The sequence below is a fragment of the Dermacentor variabilis genome, chromosome 2 (genome assembly GCF_050947875.1).
Source record: "Dermacentor variabilis isolate Ectoservices chromosome 2, ASM5094787v1, whole genome shotgun sequence".
Lineage (NCBI taxonomy): Eukaryota > Metazoa > Arthropoda > Arachnida > Ixodida > Ixodidae > Dermacentor > Dermacentor variabilis.
Genome location: NC_134569.1, coordinates 90,801,207 through 90,819,900, shown reverse-complemented (window position 1 = coordinate 90,819,900; position 18,694 = coordinate 90,801,207). Strand labels below are relative to the sequence as shown.

The following is an 18,694-nucleotide window of genomic DNA, read 5'->3' as shown; positions in this document are numbered from 1 at the left end:
ACATGAAAACTGTTTACAGCGCAAACACATGCAACCACAAAGTATAAGGGACAGGACACAAGCGCTTGTGTCCTGTCCCTTATACTTTGTGGTTGCATGTGTTTGCGCTGTAAACAGTTTTCTTGTCATGCATCGCCGGGTACGCTATTTGTTGTGCGCCCGGAACCTTAGTCTGCGGAGCTGCATAAAGCTGTACGAGTAGATAACGCTGTGTCACTTTGCCATAGAGGGAAGGGCTCGCGGCGCACTCTTCTTTTTCTCCCTCACGGCTCTATTCCACCATCGCGCACACCAGCCTAATTTGTTGCTTTGCCTTTCTGTATATTAATCTCCACATGGGTGCTCTTGAATTCCGCTGCCTCCTGGGTCCCAGCTCTCGCCTCGTTTATTTGGTGCTGAAGAACTTTATTGCGTGTCACAATACGCCGAGTATTTTACATTTCGATTTCAAAAAAAAAAAGAAGAAAAAAAACATACACCCCATGAAACTCCCACATTCAACAACATCACACGAAACAATTGGGATCTTGCTTATAAAAACCCATGGCGTTCACTTATGTGGTATTATCGAATAAGAGAGTTACGGGTCATATGCGTGTTGCCGACAGGGATGGCTTGAATGCGGCAGCCGCAAACGTCATCTATGCATTCAAACTTTTGCTTGTACGTAACATTTTCTCCCGGAGCGTCCAGCCGAGACGTAGCCCCAGAGGTTGGCTAATGAGGTCGGGCGGCGCGCGCTGGCGGCTGCCACAATAGCCGGAACGAAGCGGCAACGCCAGCGGCAGCCTCCCTGCGGCCGTGGAATGCGCTTTTTTTTTAAATCTTTCTTTTTTTTCTCACAGCGGCAACGCTGCGGCAGGATGCGCATTCTCTCGGCGTGCGCGCACATTGCTTTTTCTTTTTTTTTTTTTCCGCTGCCACCTGCATGCTGCTTGCCGCTGCTTGCCGCTGATGCTTCGTACGCCTGATAGCAAGGTTGCGCCTGCTCTGAAATGGCTCACAGTTTCAGAAACATTGCCTTACTCTTTTTTTTTTTTTAGTAACGAATTATGATGGGACTGTCAATAAATTCGTCCCACTCCCATGATTAAATTCCAAGGCACTGCAGACTCCATTGAGAGTGTCAAGGAAGTACGATGATCCTTGATCAGTTATCTCCTAGTTACTGCTCGTAATTGAGGCGTAATCAAATATCGATTTAGCGTACAGTTAGTCATGTCGCGCTTTTTCATTAAAAAAATGATTTGACTCATTGACTTAGGGCACGTGCACGAGTTAATTATTGGCTACAGGCATATTACGAATGTCGAAAAAGTATTCCTTGGCCATTGCCATCGGAACGCGGCACATCCTGTCAAACATGGTAGCGTCTTCAGTGAAGCAGTCGTGTTTAGCAATACTCTGCAGAATGAAGTGAAATAGAGCCACACTGCGTAAGGATAGTGTTTAGTTGACCCGCAGCACCATGTCCGTGTTCCTTTCCTTTTATTTTTTTTTTCTTCGGCCACTATATGGGGCAGAAGCGGCAAAAGTAACTCGCGTACACCGCGAATAAAGTGGTTATGACTCTGGGCTGGTATAATGTAAGTATTCCTTTCGCTCGATGTTATTCCTTTATTGTCACCAACCAATAACAGATTTCCGATCCTTGTGATAAGGTATAGGCGGAGCGTCTCTAGGACCACCGACAAAGCATGAAAAAGAATGGCATTGGAATATAATCGTTAAGTTATTGCGACTCTACTCTCTACAGAAAAAAAAAATTCTTATTAATAATTCTGTCAATGAAATTTACAGTTCTACAGCTGAACCTAACTTTTCCTTTATTGTGTAACATCAGTCACGTTTGGAAGTTTTCTTTGTGCCGACTGACCCGCACTGCTTCTCTCTCACTCTCTCTCGATGTCCTTCCTTCCCGCAGACTTCTTGTCCAGCATCTGGAAACACACGTTCGCCCGCCTCGGCGAGGACTGGGTCTTCCTCATCCTCCTCGGCGTCATCTCGTCGCTCATCAGTTTCTCCATGGACTACGGTATCTCCATGTTCCTCAAGAGTACGTTGCCGCCTTCTTCTTCTTACGCCCTACCACGATCTGCACGTATTAGCGGCGTCACTACCAGCTCTGTTATTCTAGTATGCGTTTCCGGTAGTACGTGAATGGTCACAATACGATTGATAAAAGCTATGTACGCTGTCTTCGAATTAGCTGTTGTTGAACTTGAAATGTAGAAAATTATGAAGGGTAAGGGGAGGAGAGCCACGTGTCTGCTCCTAAGTTCACGTGCTGTAGATCACGTGACGCCTTAGGGCGAAAAATGGTGTTCCACAGCCGCCCCCGCCATAGGTCCTATATAGCGCTGGCTAACACTCCCAAGGCTGGCACGTCTGGTACACATAAATACCCAATATAGTGGTTGGATTGGTGGCCGTCACCGTAGCACGATTGGTAGTGCAACGCACGAATAACGCGGAGGTTGTGGGTTTGGCTCCCACCGGCTACAAGTCATCTTTTCGTTCTTTGATTTTCCATTTTCCTCATTATTTTCTGCGTCTCAATTTCGACCACAGCTAATTAATCATATGCCTTAAGTTCTTACGCTCAGCAGTATTTCTGAAATAAATAAATAAATAATATGTTGACTTTATATTGTCGTGATCTACTTCACCTTGAGGCTTGTACTCCGAAGCTCTAATGCAGCCTTGTCTGTGTGAGGTGAATAGCACTGAATAAAGTAGAGCGATAGCGACCATAACAATTCAAAACAAAAAACAGACTCACAGTGTATTGGCTTTCGCAAGCAAATGCTGCTCAGAGTTGTATTTCCTTTTGTTTGACGCGATATATGATGATGACGGGTGCTACGAGTCTTCCCATGGGTGGGCCTTTGTCCACTTCATTAGTTTCTTTATTTCGTCCACTAAAATACAGTCAGAACTCGACATTGAGCTATTTTTAGTCAAGCGGAGCTCGACATTGTTTTCAACTCTTTAGCGTTTTTTTTTTTTTCTTGCGCGAGTGTGGGAGTGCGTATGTGCATTGTGCAACGTGTATGTAATTTAGTGACTTTCTTTCGCGTCCATTTTTTTTTCTCTTCCCAGCAAGAAGATGGCTACACAGAGATCTGACGGACAATTTAATATTAAAATACGTTGTTTGGGTCTTCTTCCCAGTATTATTAATATTATTCTCATCTGGATTTGCTCACACCGTAGCGCCGCAAGCAATAGGTACGTATGCAAAGGGAGCTTAGCGTGCAGATGACCTGAGTTATCTGAAGTTTTTTTCTTTTTTTTGCGTGCGACGTCTTTTATTTCCTTTTTATCTTTCGTTTGGTTTTGAAGCTGAACGTTTTAAAGACACTGTCTAGTGGGAGTACCAAGCCCCCGCATATATAAAAGTACAGCACGCTTCTCTAACATAGGCGTAAACGTTTTACTGTATACCGGAAGCACCGATGGTCGCGACATCTGATCAACATTAATTCATTAGAAACGTTCTTCTATTACATTAATCCTTTGTTCGAAAAAATAAATAAATATAAACGACTAATGTCGTGATCATTGCGTCTCTAGGGGCATATCTGCGTGTGAAGTGGGAGGTATTCGGTCACTTCAATTGAGAATTTTAGCCTATTGCAGTTTTCTGGATATCTGTTCACTGAAGATGTGGACGGGAGCATCAGCATTTGTGGAGGTGGCTTTTTCAGCTTCAAAACGTCAGAAACATCCTCGTGCTTCATGCTGTTCTCGACAAAAGAGAGAGAGAGAGAGAGTAACTATTCATGCATAGCTATGCTACTGCCCATGCGTTTGTGTCAGCAGTTAAGCAGCACATAGGCTCTCATTGCAGTAATAGTTTGATGCGCTCCGGTTGAATTCAGCGTCACAACACCTCACTACCAGCGCTGTTATTCTAGTATGCGTTTCTAGTAGTCCGTGAATGGTCACAATACAAATAATAAAACTTCTGTACGCTGTGTTCGAACACAGCGTCGTAAAACGTCCCTACAGAAGCGCGGCTTCTCGTGAATTTACGGCTTCCAATATTCTGACATATTTCTGCATTAGCATGTATGTGCTAAAGGAAGGCTAAAATGAAACACTATAGCCTAACTCCGTTCAGTGCAGCGAATGCCAGGACTCGTACCAGCCAATCGGTAACTATAGGGCCGGCTGCGGGTTTTGATAAGGGAGGAGAGCTCGTCTGTTGTGCGCCGCTGATCCTTCCGTGAAGCTTACATTCAGACGGCGTCGCGGGAAAGGCCAGTCACAAGTGGATAATGGAAGAGCTTCTGATTCTTCATTCTGGTTGGGTGACGAGACCCATAGATGTCGCTTCACTCGAGCGGCAGAGTATCAATGAGCCTAAACTGGTAGATCGCTCTCGCAGAGCGTTTTCTGTATTTCTTCAGCGAAGAAAGAGGAAATAGGATCTTGGGGAAGTCGAAGAACCGAGTACGTCTGCGTGAGCTAGTGTATAAGCCATCCTTCTCGTCGCAGGCTCCGGTATACCCGAGATGAAGACCATCCTTCGCGGAGTCGTACTTAAGGAGTACCTCACCTTCAGGGCCCTGGTGGCCAAGATCATCGGCCTCACCTGCACCCTCGGAAGCGGGCTGCCGCTCGGGAAAGAGGTGAGCCAGTTCTCGCGGTGCCTGCGGCTTTGCCTCCGAGATCGCGCGCCGCTCTGTGTACGCGCTCGCCAATCTTGTCTGTAGAGCTGACGCAACGAAACGGATGTAGAAGGCACATGATATACTACACACGGCGCTCATGTACGTACATACATTTTGTGTCCGTGTCGTTGTGCCAGGGCTTCAATAAATTAGAAGATGATTTACTAACAAGCCTTGGAGGTCTGTTTACGTTAACCACCACATTGGAGCCTTTAACATAAACACTCAGTAAGTAACCAGAAGCGCGGCCAATGGCGCCGAGCTAATGACGACTGTGGGAGATGTTCTTTCGTTCAAAGCAAGCCGAACAGACTCTTTTAAAAAAACGTTGTTGACTTTCTCACAAAGCGGAATGCCCAAGATATCTCGATGATGCTCATCATTAAAGCCTCAAATAAGTGCTAAACGCATGTTAATTGTTTACTGTATGCCAAGCGATTTCGTGTAACCCACATGCACAGTTCGAAAAGCTAATTTTGCTAGGAGCACTGACATTTCCAGATTAACTACTTGTTGACATATGATGCATTGCAGAGAAGCGTGATGCAATTGCGAAAAAGCTACCTTGCCGTTTATGACAGGGTGTATGAAGGCTTTTCTTTGGTCTCCCCTTCGCTAAGAAATTCACAAGAGTCGCTTACTGATGGAGTTGTTACTTAATCTATAAATGGTGAAGACTCAACACAAGACGAAGACGTACACGCGGTACGCGCTGAACTTAACAACGCACTTTATTTACTTGAAACGGGTCCTTAAGTCGAGAGAAGCGCATACGTTTTCTTGAGTAGTATTTTTTTGACAGGCTCCAACCGTAGCCTTCCCTAGATTCGGGGTGCTATTGTGGACATCTTCAGATTCCGCCATGTTGGTTAAGTTTCCCATGTTGGCGCTTTCAGCCAATGAGAGACGGCGTAGCTGGCTTGTTATCCAATGAGAGCTTACGAGATGGCGAATTTGACAATATGCCGTAATTTGACAATGTCCAGAGTAGTATCCTGGGCTGCTGCTGCTGCTGCTGTGAATTGATCGCAGTGACTCAGCAACGTGCATTAAGGCGCTAACAACTTAGTTTTTTTTTTTACCTTTTTCTTTTTCTAATGAGCTGCTTGCCTTCGTCGAAGCGACGTTGAAGGGCTTTACGTTGCAGTTTGTTACTGGGCTCGTGTGACTCATTCAAGCGTAAGTCGCGCCTGATTGCGCACTTTCACAATTGCATTCTCCATGGGGCAGCCAGTGCGTAACGCAACAGAAAGAAAATACAAGGAATGTGTGGGAAGACGGCGGGGAGGGAAATGCTGCAGTGGTAATTACAGTATGAGTATTTCCTGCATTGGGGCATGACGTGAGTTGTAAAATGTGTCCACCTTTTGTGAGCATTGTTCGTAGCTACGTTATTAAAATCTGTCCCAAATTTATCAAGCATACGTATGAACCAAACCAAAGCAAACCAAAGCAACAATATGAAGTTGTTGCTACGTGGCGGACCAAGCCTTTCGTTGATTTTGCTGCACGGAATCAAGACGGCCTATTGACCCTTTCTTTTCACGGCAATCCCGTGGGCGCTGCCATGTTTGATCACGGGGTGACGCGTCCATTGCTTGCCTCAGCTGCCTCCGTTGCCCCTGTGTTTACAAGGGATGTACATGACGCCAGTGCGGCTCTGCGAACCTCTGTTTCGGCGGATATCGTAGACGCTGACTGGGCCGACGACGCGCGAATCTTTGGCTACAGCTTCAAATGACATGTAAGCGCCTTCGCAGCTTATTACGCTTTGTACAAACGGTGCGAGCAGCGTATACGGTGCTTCTAATAAAAGCGGGGCTTAAAATGTATTCCAAGTTATCCTAACTTTCGTCTTATGAATTTAACCAGTATCATTGTGTTTAGCTCTCCGTTCTTTATTTGCAAACACCTTGAAGCAGCAGCTTGTCATGTTTCTGATTCAGTAAAGTTCCTCGGTGCGATCACTATTCGATTTCTTATTTTCCGCCTAAATGCTCGCATGTGCGCTCAATTGCAGCAGATTTGTGTTGTTGCTGCACACAAAACTTTGGACGTAGATCTTCTGTGGTTTGTAATAGCTTGTAGCAAAGACGTATTATCGCTAGTCACTCGCTTACTGTGCACGCGGTTACGAAACGTTCAACTTCAAACATTAGTGTGCTGTTGGTGTAGCAGCCGTCAACCATGATTTGGCGCATTAGTTCAAGTGTGCGCCCGTTCACCTATTCTTGATACGTTAGCGATGGAGTGGGCGTAAGTTTGCGTGTGAGTTGGAGTGGATGTGTGTAGATAACGTGCGAGAAACTTACTATATGCCAGGAAGCGGCGTTAATCCATTTAATTGTCACCGTGCAAGTCCTTTTCTTGGAGGTTAGCGCTACAACGTTGGCGGATGAGTGAAATCTTTCTTCATCCTTGAGGGAAGCCGCACATCGCGAAGAGTTGGCAGCGCAGGAGTCCCTATGTAGCAGCGGGTCGTGAAGTTAGACATTCAGGCTCATACCATTCCTTAATATGCCAGTCACAATGTTTGCAGCCAACTACTGCGCACGCCTTCACTCCACCGCTCCATATTTTGCAGCATGAATGGAGCACAATGCGTTAACTAAAACCCAGTTGCATTTCCGACAGCTGATCGCACAGAAGCAGGGCTGAAGAGGTAATGGTTTCGTATTCGTGCGCTTTCGCTGAGGCAACGTTCGGCGCGCCGCCCCAAGCGCCATCTCGTTTCTCTAGAGTAAACTACTTCGCGAAAAGGGTCAATAGGCTGTGTGCTCAGTAGTGAGGGCCAAATGTTGCAAATTTCCGTTTGCTGACAATGAACCAAATGACGAGAGGAAAAAAAATGGTTTCCAGTCCACGCTGTGAAGACGTTTGGACAGCGAAGCTGAAAATGACAACTAGAACAAATACACATTGCAACGTAGGTTGAAATTATTCACGAGGCGACATCCACATGCACTTATCCTAATTATTGGCCTAAGACGTTCCGACGACCTGCGACCAATTGGCTTGCGCCGCTACTTCGTGCACCTACAGAGAGTGGACCAGAGAGAAAAGAAATTCGCCGCGCCTCGTATGCACGCTGCTCTTCAGGAGTCCTCAATATACGTGGCCCTCTCATCGCACTTTCACAACACAAATCACTTGCTAGGCAGGTTGTTCTTTTACGTACGAAAGTGTAGTTACGTCACTCCCTGTTTCGTATGCTATAGTCAAGCTGCCGTTGCCGTGGCAGCCTGCGCAACAGTAATATTTGCCGGGAAATGTATGTGTGAACAGCAACGTGCTTCACTTTGAATGTATGCGCAGGAGCGCCTTATCATCAATTATGTGGTTCGGATGCTTGTTTTCAGTTTGTTCTTCATTGAAACGTATGCTGTTTTGTATGTTGTATGTGCGTGATTCCAAAGAATGTGTGCACTGTTCGCTTCACTTTGCTGAGTGCTTGTAGCCTCTGCCTTACGGGGGTATGTGCAATAGAATTTGGGGGTACGAGCCGTTGATGATGATGATTTTTTGTCGACGTTACGCAATGAAGAAATCCCGGGATCCTAGCCATAGACAGCTTAGCTGTAAAATAACCATTATCTATTATACTAACTATGAAGGCCGAGTTTCGTCGACGGGAGAGTTCGGGTTTTCGTAGCCTATTTCCAAGTTATTTGCCGATACCCGCTCGTTGCGTGAGACTCAAGTGAATCTCATGAAATAAGGGAAGTATAAACGTATGCCTTAATAAAAAAAAAAAGAAAGAAGAAAAGGAGAAGAAATAGAAAAATGAGCTTGCGCAGCACATAGCAGATGTTATACATGCTCCATGCATATCATCCACGGATGTTACGCCTGAAAGATGCCTTCATTTTTATGACGACACTCATCGCACATACCGTGCTAATTGAGTGCACGTTAAAGAATCCCGTGTGGACGAAGTCAGTCCCACGCCCTCAGCCCCTCTGGCGTCTCTCATAACCTGTGAATTCATTTTGGATGGAACCCTGTAATTCCATTCTTCAGTCCGTCATATAAGCAATATACTAGGAAAATAATGGGCGCGGCGCCAGTTTGGGCCGAGGGAACTGGCCGTCTGGCGCTCGTTCTTGCGCCTTTGTTGTTTAAGTTGAAAGTGCAGCGTTGTTTTACCCCGTGGTAATTCATTCATGCCTCGACCTCTGTTGCCTGCAGGGACCATTTGTGCACATATCAAGTATGATAGCCATGTCTCTTAGTCGCATCGTGGCCTCCTTCAAGGGCATCTACGAGGTGAGTAGTCGCCGTATACTTTGCTGTGCTCTGTTCGCTCGGGCCATGTCCTCCGAGATCGATGCGCTGGGTGTCTTAGAGGCCGTGCTTGAGCGCGCTGCGTTCCTGCGGCGCGCTACATGCGGCGCCACGAAGGAAAAAAAACGAACCGTGGCGGGCACTCAACCGCGCCAAGTACGCCCACCATTGCAAGCGAAATGCATTTCTATGTAGGAAATTCGTGCAAGACACTCGAAAAAATTTATTTAGGTCAAGTAACTGTGTAAGGCACCAAAGACTAAGTAAAAAACGAGACGAAAAGAGGTAACCGAGGGGGCCCAATTTTTATTAGTCATATCGTAAGAAGCCAACAAACACTGACACCAAGGACAACATAGGGGAAATTACTTGTGCTTAATAAAGAAACGATAAATTAATGGGAATGAAAGTGGATGAAAAAATAACTTGCCGCAGGTGGGAGAACGATCCCACTACCTTCGCATTTCGCGTGCGATGCTCTACAATTGAGCTACCGCGGCGCCGTTTCGCCGTCCAGTTTCTTGGGTATTTATGTTTTTCTAGTGGAACCCTGGGAGTGTTAGCCAGCGCCGCCTCTCATAGACCTTGGCGGCGGATGTGGAACATCCTTTCTGCCGCAGGCGTCACGAAAACGTGATCTTTTTGGGTGAAGGCAACCGGTCAATAAACCCACACATGCTACGTCTCGTTTCTTCATTAAGCACAAGTAATTTACCCTATTTTGTCCTTGGTGTCAGTGTTTGTTGGCTTCTTATAAAAAGACTAGGTAAAGTAATTTGTTACAGTTGTGAAATAATTCCATGATTCAGGTTTATGTGCTATTGAAAACAAAGTAAAGCCAACTTTTGCAAATAATAATAATAATAATAATAATAATAATAATAATAATAATAACAACGCTCAGTTAGCTCACAAGAGCCTCTATTTCTTTCACATGTGGCTGCGACCATCAACTTTTAAGAAATTTGGAAGTAGTTTTGTAGTTCCTTCAGATACAATACATTCAGATACCTGAATATGTATTGAACTCAGCTTAGCCAATACCTGCCTTGAAATGTATTCGAAAGACAGCAAGTCGCTCGAACAAGCTTAAGTTACATGAATATCTACGTAAGTCCTAAGTAACGTGTCACCCTAATTATGGACGCGGCAGCACTCTTCTCCTTCTCCCCTTTGTGAGGTCGCATTTTTTTTTTCATAATATGACTTGAACCACTGTGCCAAACCACATGCACGAGTTATAATTACTGGATGCAGGCCCCCCATTCCCGTCCAAACGTGGTGACGTCTTCTGTAAAGTGGTCGTGTGTAGCGATGTTGTGCTCTCTTACGGGAGTAACGTGGGGTAAGCAGAGGGATCAATTGACCTGCAGCTCAGTGCGTTAGCTGCAGCGTAAATGTGTGAACGGAGACTTCAGGGCACATTCTGCTAGCTCGAAGGGTTTTCTGCACGCCCATTTCACGACTTGACCGCCACGAAACGCGCACGTTCGGCGCTAGCAGATACAGAGAGAGAGGGACGATAGTGCCTGGCATGCCGCGAAGAAGTGAGGGAGTTGGTGGAGGCAGAGAGGGTTCTGGCGCAGAGACGTTAGTTGGCCGCGCCAAATGCATTGCAATATGGGAGAGTCGCGACGTTGCTGTCCATCTTGTTCCGTGACCGTGACACCGAGTCGACTTCCTGTCCGGCCATGCTGGGTGACTGCTCGCTGTGGGAGCGGGCGTAGTTCAAGTCGGGAAACGGAGGGCGTTCCGGCGTGACCCATAATTCAATATCTCTGTCGAGCAAGCAAGTTGAAACACAAATACAGAGGCCGTGGCCGATATAGCCCTCAACTGTTATTTATTCACTGGGCTTGCTGCTGATTGCCATGTAGTCCCGTAGAGATTACGTGCGGCATACGCTCTTGCAAAGGGCGAGACGCGTCTCCACGATCGTACTTTTGTAAGTGCGAGTCGGCTGCGACATCGCGCGTTGTTTAGAAGGCGCTAATATTTAATGAGTATTGTCTCTTCGTAATTTCGCCATGCCGCTGGTGCCTCTCAATAACCACTCCCGAACGTAGCAGCAGCTGGCGATCCCTAGCGAAATACGATGCTTTGGGTCAATTACTATTTTCTTTGGGCCTTAGTGCGGTATAAAATGGATGTGTTGCGAGCAATCGAAACATCTTATCACTGCTGTTAGTGCTTGACCGTATGCCCACTAATATCGAGGCAGTACATAAAAGGAGTGTCCCGCATCTTAAATGAGAAATAACCGATTAAGGGGAGGGAAGAGAAAACTTTACCATTGCTCGACAACGCGTCCAGAACGACCTGTAAGCTGGTCAAGATGTCTGTGACGGCTACAGAACTCACAATAGAGTCACGAATGTGGATCCACTCATTGCTGAGCAGATGTATTGCGCTAGATAACTGCTGGGTGATCGCTATATGTTTATTGTTCTAAGTGCCATGAAAACGTGTAATAAGAAGCCAACAAACAAAGAGACCGAGGACAACACAGGGGAAATTACTTGTACTTACTAATTGAAATAAAGAAATTATAAATTAATGGAACTGAAAGAGGATGAAAAAACAAAGGATGTTCCACATCCACCGTCAAGGTTTGTGAGTGGTGGCGCTGGCTAACACTTCCAGGGTTAGTTGTAGCAGTAACACATAAATAGCCCAGAAAGTGGATGGGAAGACGGCGCCGGCGGTAGCTCGATTGGTAGAGCATCGCACGCGTAATGCGAAAGATGTGGGATTGTTCCCCACTGGCGGCGAGTTGTTCTTTCATCCACATTAAGTGCCATTAATTGCTAATTTCTTTATTTCAATTAGTAAGTACAAGTAATTTGCCCCGTGTTGTCCTTGGTGTCTTTGTTTGTTGGCTTCTTATGATTAATACAAAATCGTGCCCCTCGGTTAACCCCCTTTCTTCTCGTTAATGAAAACATGTACAAATACGGCCGCATTTGTACCCCCTTCGGACCTTCATGAAAGCGACGAGGGATTCTTACGCTTATACGTGCCAACATCTGCAGTGTTGTGGCCAGTGAAAACGTAATCAGCTCTTGCAGGAGTAATCAGCCGAGCGGGACAGTTGTTAAAGGATGCCTTGTGATTTAGTGCGCTTAAACGATAAGCGTTAATATCTTGAACTAACAAGGACGTCTGTGGTTCGCGAGAGAGGGCGACACTCCCAATCTACGTGATCAGTCGCATCGCCGATGTGATCTCAGCCTCACCTCGTTCGCTCCCTTCACAGATGGCGCAGGGTAAGTGAAAAGGGTTGATTTACAGTTGACTCACAGTGAATCTGTGTATGTGATAAGTGTTTTCGTGGGTGCGTCATTATTTGGTGAATATCTGAGTGCATGATTCATCTGTCGAGCGACTTCAGACTGGGCATCACAGATCGCTTTCTTCGTTTTAAGTGAAGTTCATGAAATATCGCGGCAAGCGAACGAGTGCTTTGGTATGTAACTAACGTCCCTCTCACTGCACCATTATTTAGTGAACGCGTTGCTGATTCATCCTTTCTAACTGTCGAGCAACTGCGCAGTGGCGTCGCGGTTTGTTTCTGTTCGTTTCGTACGAATCGAACCATGATGTTGTTACTTTTGTGTTGGCGTCTTTTTGTTCATGTTCACTTTGGTTTTGTTTCGTTTTCTTTATAAATTTTGATTTCCGTTCACTCCCTCTTTTGTTCTCCCTCCCTTTTCTTCCACGTGCTCCCCCTCTTCCCCCGCCGACCCCTCGTTGTCCTCGCCCACCTGGTCCCCAGAACGAGTCCCGGACGAGCGAGATGCTCGCCGCAGCCTGCGCCGTGGGCGTCGCCTGCACCTTCGCAGCTCCGCTGGGCGGTACGGCACTCCCATGTTGGTCGAGCGCACCTCGGAGTTCATTCTGAGTCACTCCCGGGGCCATCATGTTCGTGATCGATCGCTTTCGGGGTTAACGTTCGCTTGCGCATGGCGCGTCGTACGTGCAGCCTCATGCTTCGCTGGAGCTACGGGCGCCTTGTCAATGCAAGCACCTAAGCGGAAACTGCGTGACGTTAAAGTGAACTTTGAAAAAAAGAAGCGACCGCTGATGGGGCGCAGTGTTACAAACCATTCCTCATTAGTATCTCTACGCACCTGAGAGAGGGAAGGAAGGGCAACAAGGTTAACCAAGGCCTCGTCCGTTTGGCCACCTCACACGGGGGTAAAAGGAAAGGGAGGAAGAAATGTAAGGCGGAGATTGAAAGAAGAGGAGCCACTGTGCACGCACCCGCAGATGAATGTTCACTCTCAAGCGGTCGTCTATGGTCTCGAAAAATGTATACATCTCCTTAAGAGGAAGCTCTAGCTTGGGCCGATCTCCGATGCCGTCTATATAAATTAATGTAAAACGCAGAAACCTTTTTTAAGATAACCACTGGGCTGATTTAATTGAAGTTTATTGCATTCGAGAGACAAGATTAAATTCTTATGACTATTGGAAGCAGAATTCTGATTTAGGGCCTGAATTTCTAAATGGAATTTTTAGGAATTGGTAAGCTTTAAAAATACGAAAGCATGAAGTTTACACATTCGTAGCTTTGCACCGAAAGCAGTTATCGCAGTTCTGTGAATTGCATGCGTTACAGCATCCAAAGCGGACAAATTTAGTATATCAATGTATATGTTATGTGAACATTTTACATTGTTTACAAGAGTTTTGCGAATGCTCTACTCACATATTATTGGTTTTCTTCAGAACCATGTATAATACATCAATTTTGTCCGCGTTAGATCTACTATTAAACGCCAATTAAAGAATAGTGATATCATTTCTTTTATTGCTAAGTTACAGAGTTGTAACTTTGATTGTTTCGATTTCTAGAAATTTTGCGATTTTCAACAACATTAATTAAATGTTTGACGAGCTAAATCAAAATTTCGCTGCGAGCAGTCACTAGATTCTAAATTTTTTTTATTTTAAATGCAAGAAGCCTCATTAAATTTAGTGCAGGGGTTGACGAGAAAAACTATTTCTCCCTGAGCTAAAGCCCCTGAGCTAAATCTTCCTCTTAAGCAAGTCCTGAGATATCCCTATACGCCAGTCTCCGCACGGAGCAACGTATACATATGTAACAGAATGAGCAACTGAACACCATACAGAGGAGAAAACACAACGAAAACTGCAAAGAATTCATGGCGCACTGAGCGCCAAGGTCATTTCCTCGTCTCCGTTGGCATACCGAGAGACATCATTGAGATGTTACCGAGGGAAATAGCTGATAAAACACGTTTGAAAGACGCTCTTCGGCACCCGTACTATTATTTGGCTCGTTTTAAGCCTCGGCCGTGTAACTGCGCAAAGCTTGCGACGAAAGTGTGAGATTTCACGAAGAGTTTACAAGTGCCGTAGTCCCGTAGTCACTTAGAGGCGCGCAAGCGCACCTGCAAGTGAAACGGCAATAATACGATTTGTCAAAGATAGTGCCGAGTGTACGTGCCGATTGTGGGTAACGCCAAAGGCTGTACAAATCCCTACGCAGTGCAGCGAAGGTGGCAGAGTGCCCCTGCGGAACGAAAATGTCGAAGTATTCATACGTTTAGGAACGTACATCCCTACATTTGGAAACGCTGCCAGAAGGTGTCCCATACCTTCCGCTATAACCGCGTGTTCCAGCTACTTTCTCATCTATCTGCAGTTAAGCAACAATCATCTACAATCTTCAGCTGGGTTAGCCAAACGACGCGCACAGGAAGTGAGATATCCGAAAGCGGTCGGTCGAGAATACGGCCCCAGTTGAGGAATGTTCCATAGTCCTCACGTTCTACGAATCGTTTCAATGTTGAGGCCAAAGTTTGGAAGTCATGGCGCCGAGTACGTACCGGTGGTTGCACCTCCATTTTATGGAGAAAAAAAAGAATAATTTAACAGGCACCCCCAAATTTCTGTGCACAAGCGCGAGCGCCAGAGACGTCTGTGTTTGTCTGCGGTTCGCTGATAGTTTCCGCATGCGGCGCCTGTGGCTTCCAAAAGTTGGTCGCAACAGATGATCGAAATTTCAAGCGGAACTTCGTAACTTGAATTAAACGAGCAGCTAGCTCAGACTAGTTGGTCCTGCACCTTGACGCGAATGAACTCTGGCGTGAATGGACGCACTCAACGATACAGGCGGCGAGATGGGCCGATACCACTAATGCTAGCAAACCAGGGTTGCTCTTTTAGTCGTTGCCTGTCGTCCTAGACCTTGTCTTTTCGCGCCGATCTTCATACACGTCACGGTTCGTAACTGAAGTTTCGCCTCGCTGTCCCTGCCTTGCTGTCTGCTTTCTTTCTTTTGTGTTGTTTATATGTTCTCTTTCCTTTTTGTAAATCATACAGTGAGTTGAGCTCCCTCTTTCGACACAAAGACGTCCGCCATGCTGCAAGAGAGCTTGTGGCTTGTTTTCACTGGCGACACTGTTCTCTTCGCTCTTGACTCCGCCTCATTGCCCTCGACAGTTTTTTCACGTTGCTGGCGAAACCGATAATCTTAAATTCTGTTCCGCGCGCTTAATCTAGCACACGTATACACTACCCCAAAGCAAACGGCGCAAAACATATGTGCTTGGCGTGTCCCCAGCCACGGTTCCGTCCTTTTTGAATGTTCCTAGGCCACTTCGCTCCCGAAAATGGCTGCCGATCGCTGTACCGTGCTGTGGGAGCTCTATGCCACGCTCCGCGCTTCTCACTTTCCATAGCGTATGCGTACGGAGAGCGTTAAAACATGGCCGCAACAGCGCGGCCAGCAGGCAGCTGTAAACCGCAGTAACGATTGACCCAGAAACTTTTGATGGCGGAGTAAATCATTAGGCCGTATCTACCTGTGCGGCGCTGTGCTGCGAAATATACGACCCTGTCGTATATTTCGGGTCTTGCTTCCGCACTGCAATGTATCGCATCATTCACTGAAATTCTCGCTTGGCTTGTGGTGTTACCTCTACCGCTGGCTTATCTGTAGCTGGTTCCTAGACCATATGTGTTTTCAGCGTTTAAGCGTTGTCTCGAGTTATTTGCGGCGATCAGAGTATCGTTTAACGGTGATGTGTTGTTTTTCTTCTTTTTTTTTTATTCAATCAAAAAGTGAACGTAGAAAGTATTTCGGCGATACTTCAATCGTCGTCGATGTAACGTGAGGCACTTGAGCTGCGCTCAACAACGATAACTTTTCGTTCTTATCACAGAAGTGAGTTCTTGTCTCTGTGGTGATGCTTTACACTACTGACTGACGCAGGAATAGCGGTCAGTAGTGTAATCAGTAGTGGATCAGTAGTGTAATCAGTAGTGCATGTGTCAGCCCATAGCGAAATGATGTTTAAAAAAAGAAAACAAGAAAAGGTTAATGCCAAATAAGATAAGGCTCGCGTCAAATAGTAATCGACTGTACATTCATCTAAAATGTCTCGCTGCTATTGTCCCCTGGCGTGCTTTCTTTTGCGAAAAGTTTTCAGTCCAGGAGTTTGTGACGTATAGTGCGAATCATGCGGAAGGTGAATGTTCTCACTTTCGGTGTGCCAAGAACATCACGTGAGTGTCTGTGCAAGGCTCGAAATGCATGTGCTGCTTCGGCCTCGCGCGCCCAATCGCCGGGAAGCTTTTGACAAAAGAATGCTTATCTCCTCCTGTATTTAAAATGGTTTGCCATCTCTGTGCTCTCCCTTTTGCTTCTAGTCCACTCTTTCTTTCACGTTCTCTCGAGAAAAAAAGAAAGAAAACGATAACAAACCTTGCAGGAGTGCTGTTTAGCATCGAGGTAACCTCGGTGTTCTTCGCGGTGCGCAACTACTGGCGCGGGTTCTTCGCCGCCGCCTGCGGCGCCCTCGTCTGGCAACTGCTTGGAGTCTGGCTCAAGGAGCAAGGTGCGCACTGCTTTTATATACGCTCGTACTGTGTCGGAAGGGAGAAACGGTTGTCGAACAAAAGAAAGCCTCGCAAGCCTATACGCGTTTGATGTGCTTATTGCTTCCACTACTAGCAGCAGGAAAAAAAAGAAAACGCATTGCACAGGACTTGAGTAAAGGACAGACAACGTAGCCGGATAACTACCGGATGTTTATTTTTTTTTTTCAAGATTCTTTTTCTCCGTCGCGCTTTTTTTTTTTTTTTCACGCTGTAGGGAAAACTCAGTTTGGAGCAAGTGTTTCGACCAAGGAAAACTTGTCTGCCCGTTGTCTTTTTGACGCGGTAGCTCAGCTGAGTGGCTATGGCGTTGCACAAGGCCACTAGTTCAAGCACAAGCCTGAGCACAAAGTCACGGATTCGATCCCGGCCGCTGCAGCTGCATTTAGATGGGGGCAAAATGCAGAAAAACGCTGGTGGTGTACTGCGATTCACGTGAACGTTAAAGAGCCTTAGGAGGTCAGAATTTATTCGGACTTCTGTTCACTACGCCGTGCCTCGTAATCGGATCGGGGTTTTGGCACGTAAAACGCCAGAATTTAATCGAAGTCTTAAACGTCGGCCGTAGGCTGAGGCTTCTCCCTTGATCGGTCACACTGGTTATCACTTCTAGACTCTTGTATTCCTGCGAACCCGTTGTTTCGTTTGTATCAGCAGAGCTAGGTCCGGGACAAGTTTTGCAGGACCGCCGGTGTGACTGGTTTGCTGGGCGTTTCGCTGCCGGTGTTACGAGGTGGCAGGTTGGATTCCCGGCTCCGGCACCCACATTTCGAGAGGGAGTGTAATGCAGAAATGTTCGTGTGTGTGTATCTTCGGGGGTGCATACTAAAGAGCCCCAGATGGCAACAATTTAACTTTCCATAGTTGGCATGCCATGTGAGCGAAACTGCGTAACACGCGCAACAACGTTCGCCTGAACTGCGTGGCAGTGCGACCCTAGTGTAGTGCACACTCGCTTGTTGCTAAGGAAGATTTCTTTCTTTTTTTTTTTGCGTAACGAAACATTTCGCGTCCGCGCCTGAGCAAACGAGTTGTCGGTGCGGCTCGCTCGATACGTCTGTTCTGAATAGCTGAATAGGCAACTCACGCACTCGCAATTTCAGGTGTGCAAATTGGAAGAAACTTAACTGTTTTTTTATTACCTATTTAAGTCACTCAGGCGTTGCGGCATAGGCCGGCTGGCTTCCAAAGCAAACAACGTGCGCCCTATGCCAGAAGGACATCGGAGCGGACTAGTTGGCCCTTCGAAACAACTGTTTTTTTTTTTTTTTTCCAGAGCGCAGTCGATAAACGAACGGTGAATTAACGAAACACACAGCAGAACACGAGCACTACGGCTGTGTGTGCCTGTGCATGTGTCGTCTAAAAGCAGGAGCACGCATCTTGCCCCGGATTTTAAAGTTTCTTGCTTGCAGAATTGATGAGTTCGTGGCAGTTCGAAAGCCCTTGGCGGCTGACAGCTTCGTGAAGCAAGCGTGCGCCTTATGACTCGCGTGTACTGTGGAAACGATGTGATTGCAGTGGAAACGACGCAAAGCATTGGAAGAGACGGAAGGAGCCTTTTAGCTCCAATTGCCGACTGTAGCAGCGTAGATTCTGCGCGCCTGCGCCACAGGGAGGGCCCACACCCGCCTGTCTCTTTCATAGCTGGATGCTTCCGAGACCATAAGCAAAGCTCGATCGCGCCACGCGCTCTTGCGTGGTTGAGAATATACACATGTATATAACGCAGCATCACAGTTGTCAGCCTCACAATACGCTCGTTGTTGCGTGCTGTGGTATGCATCCGAATGAATTCGCCCACTGCGACCTTTGCCGAGCGT

At 46.6% G+C, this 18,694-nt stretch overlaps 1 protein-coding gene across 3 annotated transcripts in view; it reads left to right on the top strand.

Moving 5' to 3' along the window:
• ClC-a (chloride channel protein 2) overlaps positions 1-18,694 on the top strand; it is a 152,464-nt gene that overhangs the window by 94,051 nt on the left and 39,719 nt on the right. For all 3 annotated transcript variants that reach the window (XM_075681263.1, XM_075681264.1, XM_075681265.1), the window contains 6 exons: positions 1,925-2,056; positions 3,103-3,231; positions 4,504-4,637; positions 8,868-8,945; positions 12,739-12,817; positions 16,706-16,831. In XM_075681263.1, coding sequence (XP_075537378.1) covers positions 1,925-2,056; positions 3,103-3,231; positions 4,504-4,637; positions 8,868-8,945; positions 12,739-12,817; positions 16,706-16,831 — 678 coding nt within the window. The remainder of the gene's footprint in view (positions 1-1,924; positions 2,057-3,102; positions 3,232-4,503; positions 4,638-8,867; positions 8,946-12,738; positions 12,818-16,705; positions 16,832-18,694) is intronic.